At 50.2% G+C, this 6,000-nt stretch overlaps 1 protein-coding gene across 2 annotated transcripts in view; it reads right to left on the reverse strand.

The window, feature by feature from the left end:
* Positions 1–2,153: 2,153 nt before the first annotated feature.
* The window catches only part of LOC142917909 (N-myc proto-oncogene protein-like), a 20,771-nt gene continuing 16,924 nt past the window's right edge, over positions 2,154–6,000 (reverse strand). The window contains exons 3-4 of one of the 2 annotated variants that reach the window (XM_076062252.1): positions 3,571–4,236; positions 2,154–3,178 (exon numbers count right to left, since the gene is read on the reverse strand). In XM_076062252.1, coding sequence (XP_075918367.1) covers positions 2,637–3,178; positions 3,571–4,147 — 1,119 coding nt within the window. In that variant the 5' untranslated portion in view covers positions 4,148–4,236 and the 3' untranslated portion in view covers positions 2,154–2,636. Of the gene's footprint in view, positions 3,179–3,570; positions 4,333–6,000 lie in introns of both variants that reach the window. The other variant, XM_076062251.1, reaches the window with a different exon arrangement.

Consider the following 6,000-nt stretch of genomic DNA (forward strand, 5'->3'; position numbering starts at 1 on the left):
GGTACCTGACACCATCATCGCTATCATTGAAGACCTGGTTCATCAAGGACTGCATACTGATGTACCCCCCCTGGTGAGACATTGCTTAACCAACACATACTTCACCTGGAATGGAACTTTCTACAAACAAACTGAGGGCACCACAATGGGCTCCCCCCTATCTCCGGTTGTAGCCAACGTATTCATGGAAAAATTTGAAACTGACGCCATCCAGACTGCCACTCTACGCCCGACCTTATGGAAGAGGTACGTTGATGACACCTTTGTCATCTGGCCACATGGCCAGCCTGCTCTAGACCAATTCCGCGACCACATCAATTCCATACACCCAGCCATCAGATTTACCATGGAGGTCGAAAAAGATGGCAAACTACCCTTTTTGGATGTCTTAATTAAAAGGAGACATGATGGTTCAATGAGCCACTCTGTCTACAGGAAAGCTACCCATACAGATGCTTACTTGAAACCGGATTCCCACCACCATCCATCCCAGAAGAACTCCCTCATCAAGACTCTATACCATAGAGCCCAATGAATTTCCGACCAGGAACACATTACCAGTGAACTCAAGCACGTACACCAGGCTCTCAGGGCTAATGGCTACTCCGACTACACAATCCGCAAAGCCATCACTCCAGTCATCAAGAAGGATCCTCTTGTGGAGCCACTCAAAACCATCACCTTACCCTACATTGCAGGGGTCACTAAAAAGATCTCCAAAATCCTGAATAAACACAAGATCCAGGTCCGATTCAACACAGTACACAAAATCCGTGATTTAGTTCCATCTGTAAAAGATGCTCTTCCAGACATACAGTACCCGGGCGTTTACAAACTAAAGTGCCTCTGTGGTAGTAGCTACATTGGAGAAACCAAAAGACATATCTCGGACCGCATCCGCGAACATAAAGCAGACTTGAAACACGGTAGGACGAACTCCTCTGCCGTGGCAGATCACTGTTACAATTCAGTGGGCTCACATGACATTGACTTCTCCAAGACGGAGGTTCTTTGCAAACCAACCGGCTACCATGAGAGATTCATTCATGAGGCCATTCACATATACAAGCACAGAGACAATTTCAACCGAGAAGATGGATTCAGGCTTAGTAACCACTGGAAAGATGTGTTAAATCATTTCTGTTCTTAATTAATTGTATTTTTACGATGACCTTCAGACCGCAGCTCTTTCGCCAGCATTGCCTCTTAATACCTCTCACACCACGGTTAATGGTATGGTTTACAACATGGAGTATACTAGGGCCTCGCAGCTGTCTCTCTCCCCCTCCTCTGTTCCGACCATGGACGAACTCGTCCGTCTGAACGGGGCCCGTAGCTATCCGTGGTGCGGAAATTTGAGGGTAAGAATCCACCCATTTTTTCGCCATATAGCATTGTGATATATAACGACTTATTGTTGGTAGCTTAGCTGATTGTAGAATACAGAGTTTATTGATAACATGAAGGTAATTTATATTTTAGTTTTTATTGGTTCACTATATAGTACTGTGAATAGCTCAGATGTGTAGTCATTTCTGTGACCAGTCACTAGCAAATCACTCAGTTATTTCAATGCTAAATTCGCCTAGTTATTTCAATGCTAAATTCTCCTGTTTGATTTGTACTAAGTGCCTCGGTGAATGTGTATGCTCTGACTTCAACGTAGCTATTTCTGTAGCAGTTACAAGCGAATCACTCAGCTATTTCAATGCTAAATTCTATGCTAATTCCATTGTCAAGGGGTGCCTCTGCAGATGTGTATGCCTTACCTTAGCTATTTCAATGCTAAATTCTATGCTAATTTCTTTTAACAATGGGTGCCTCTGCGGATGTGTATGCTTTAACTTTTAACATAGCTATTTCTGTGACCAGTCACAAGCTAATCATTCAGCCATTTCAATGCTAAATTTTATGCTAATTCCTTTGTCAAGGCTCTTTGTTCCTCTCACACAGCTTAAAAGCCGTGATCTGAACGTGGCTCTCTCACTCCAGCGCTGTCCTACCAGACAGTCTCGCCCCCTTCACCTGATGAAGGCCGCTTGTGTTGTGGCCGAAACGTCGTGAGAATATTATTGTGTTATTTTATTTTATCAATTTACTATTTTATTCTCATTCTACGTGACTTTACCGAAAGAACCAAAGAAGATGAATCATTGCAGTCACGAAAGCTTTAAATCGAAATCATAAAAGGTTACTAAATATAACTTGTGCACTTATTGACATGTACAACTTTGTACAAAAAGTTACTCGTGCTAAATCTTACAAAACCCTGGGTAATTATATAGCAACTTTTTGGTGCCTACATTTTTCATGTTATATATGAAAATATATAACAAAAACAACGATTTTTTTTTTTAATAACAAACATGAATAATGCCATGAAACAGCATTAATGGCAGTCTTTGCAAAATTGAGGCATCATTTGTGCAGAAATGTCTATTGAGGTATAACAACCATTCCCATCAACTCAAACCTTGGCAGTCAAATATTCAAAGGCATCATGTTGCAAACGAGGTCACAGTGGATACAAAATCACGAAATAGCAAAGTGGCTAAACTGTGCTGGTTGCCAGAGGCTTTAGTCCAATATCAAAACAAAAGTTACCTTTGGTTTAAAGTCTTTAAACAAGACGCAAATCAAGACCGCTTGGCCTGTAAGTTCCTCGCGCTTTCCAGCCTCTTCAGTAGCTCCCGCTGTCGAATTTTCAGCTGCCGTTTCGTCTCCTCGAGTTGCTCCTCCTGACGCCGCAGGGTGCGCGAGTATTCCGTCGCTTTCTGCAGGATCTGCACCATGCCCGCCTTGTCGTTGTGCGCCAGCTCTGGGACGTGATCACGCAGCCACAGGAAGCCGTTCCTGATGTCGCGACGCCGCTGCCGCTCGAGGTGGTTGTGCGTGCGCCACCTGGCCCGGTACGACGGGGGCGGCACGGCGGCACCAGCGGGGCGCGGGTCGGGGCCGAAGCGTTTGGCGGCCGGGGGATTCTCCGGCGGGGGAGCGGCGTAGTTGTGGTGCTGGTGCACGAGCGGGATGTGGCCGCGCGATGCGTAGGCCGGGGCGGATCGCTGCTGCTGCTGCTGCTGGTTGTACTGGCGGACCGTGTTTGTGTTGTACACGGCGCGTACCGCCACGCTCTCCACGGTCACCACGTCAATCTCTCCATCTTCCTCGTCGTCGTTGTCTGCAGAAGGGAAACGTGTACACGTCAGCAACGCAACGTAGAAGAATTCAACATTATAAACCTAAACTTGCACAGGTGCACGACCTGTTGAAATGGTGCAAGGACACACGCAACATTCGTGTAAGTTAACTTGACAACTTTAAGTTTATATCCTTAGTTCTTTCGGTAAAGTCACGTTGAAGGGAAACAACAAAATAATAAAATATATATAAAACAATAAAAATTCTCACGACGTTTCGACCATAACACAAACGACCGTTTGACTTTACCGAAAGAACTAAGAATATGAATTACTGCAGTCACGAAAGCTTTAAATCAAAACTTTAAGTTTGTTGCAAACGAAGATGAACAAGCTAACACACGACCCAATAAAAAAACACAACACAAAGCACCGTGCAAGTCCGCAGGGTCCACCACGGCCGAGGTCGCCACGAGCGGGACGGAGCAGGGCCCCGCTCCGCCGACCCCCGCGCGGCCGCCCTCCCCGGGGCTCCCGCCGCCGGGACCCGGCTCCGGGGGCACGGCGCGGGAGGCCGCGGGCAGGCGCGCGGAGGGCAGAGACGCGCCGCCGGCGAGGCCCCCCAACTTCTCGGCGGCCGGCTTCTCGGTCGCCGACTTATCCGGCGTGGCTCCGGCCGAGTCCAAGCCGCTCCACATGCAGTCCCGCAGCACCACGGCTTCCGCGCCGTGGATGGGGTCCGAGAGGACGCCGGGGCCCTCGGCGTCGTCGTCGTCCGGCGAGCCGGCGGTGCCGCCGTGGCACGGGCCGCCCGAGGGCAGCAACGGCGTCGGGCGCGCCCAGTTCGGCGGCAGGGGCGGCGTGGGCAGGAGCTCGAACTTTTTCCAAATGTCCTCGCCGGGCGCCGTGGACTGGTTGAAGTCCCAGGCACAGCGGTCTTCGTCGTCGTCGTCGTAGAAGAAGAAGAAGGGCTGGCAGCGGTCGAAGTCGCGATCCCCGCCGGCAGCCATCGCGTGCGGGGCCGCGGCCGCACCCGGCGCCGAAGTTTATTGACAGCAGCAGCCCCGCGGTCGCCCTTCTGTGTCCACATGTGCCGCCACTACTTTCGTCACGCGACACGCCGGGGAGGGGGTTTGTATTACACCCTCCTTGTTGATGTGGCGCTTAAAAGTATTCAGCAGGGGGCCGGGCTCGCCTGTAAAGAAGCAACAAACAATAAAGAATGCAGCAGCGTCGTTAACAAAGCGAGCAAACATTTCACTCAATACGTCATCTCCATATATGTAAAAGGCAAAGTTGTGATTGTGTGTGTCTGTTCAAAATGTTTAGCGTACTTCCCCACATGCAACAAACTTGAAATTTGCCATGTGGGTACTTTCCAGACTGTACACCATGCAAACATTATAAAAATACACTTTATTTTTTTTTAGGGGAGCTCAATAATGCTTGTTTGTTTGCACGGCAAGTGAGCTGTGACGTCATATCTGTCACGTGACCCGCGCATGTGGAAGCTTAACGCATTGTAGCGTAGTGGTTAGCGCTACGCCGCGCTACGAACCCGGCGACTCGAGTTCGATTCCCGCTCACGGCCACCACCGGTGACGATTATTTGAACCGGTCCTGGGCCTCCGCTAGGTCGACTCAGCCTCAAACGAGTAATTGTTGTGGTGTGTGAACATCGCCACTGGGGAGACAAAGGCCGGCCGGGTGTGGTGAATCCAAGTCCCGGGCGAAGCCGGGTAGTAACAGCTACTAGTGCTGTTAATAATTCACATTTCAATTTCATTAAGTGGGTTTACAAAATAAACCACGTGCCTACGCGGTCGTGCCAGATTTTAGGAAAGTGAACAACAGTTCAAATTAATTCCAGCGTTTTACACAACTTTTTTTTTAAAAGGGGGTATTCGTTGAAAAGTCAAAAGTTGCCTCGATCGGAGGAGTGCAAGCGAGAAGGTCACAGATTGCCAAAAAATTCAGCGAGCCGCGTCTCGCACGCCGCAAATGCAGCGCAGCATTTAAAAATAAAAGACACAGTAGAGTTGGGAAACAGGGCCGCGAGAAATGGATTAATCTCACCACAACAACACTATCCTGTAATTGGCGGAGAGTTCAGTTTTTCAGTTTCATTTATATTGCTAGAGCCCTGTGAGCCATTCGGCTCTTGAATTCGGGTGCAACTTCGGTGCCACCGCCAGCGGAGCAACTCGGGCCGGCGCTACCCTCTCCTCGCACCCCCCCCCCGCCCCCCCCCCACGAACTCACGCACGCCCCACTAAACACCCGCATGCACCCCCGTAGGGTCGCGAGGAGGGATCGCCTGGTGCGATGGGTTTTCACCCGAGGACGCCCCCAGCAGGGACGTCCCGCGGTTTCCCCGGACCAGGAGATTGGCCGAGCCCCCCAGAACCGGATTACACGGTGGCCCCACCCCCTAAAAGGGGGCGTAGAGCTTTACAGGCCGGCCGCGATGAAGCACGCGCAGCACGGGGGACGGTGCCCCAAGGCGAGCACCCTGCGGCGGTGTAAACAGTGGGGTGGGAGGGAAAAGCCCCTAGGCATATAGGAGGATTTAAGAGAAAGGATTTGATTGGACGCGCGCAGGATGACATCATGTGAGCCGGGGACTAACGGGCTTTGAGGACATAAGGGGGGGGGGGGGGAAGGAGGGCGAATTGGGTTGACGCGTTGTGCATGAAGAGGGTGTAGGCGCAGCTTTCTTGTACCAAAAAACAAGCTACGCCTTAACTTGTCGGAGCAAAAGAGTCTGACGCGTGTTTGAGGTGTCTTGAATTAAACCGCTTCTTTATTTCTCAGTTGCACAAAAACGGGCGTTTTCTAAAGTTATATCATCGCCTGTTCACGT

Source organism: Petromyzon marinus, unplaced genomic scaffold (assembly GCF_048934315.1).
Source record: "Petromyzon marinus isolate PM22_M1 ecotype Great Lakes invasive population unplaced genomic scaffold, UKy_Petmar_22M1.pri1.0 PM_G_Scaffold_55, whole genome shotgun sequence".
Taxonomy (NCBI): domain Eukaryota; kingdom Metazoa; phylum Chordata; class Hyperoartia; order Petromyzontiformes; family Petromyzontidae; genus Petromyzon; species Petromyzon marinus.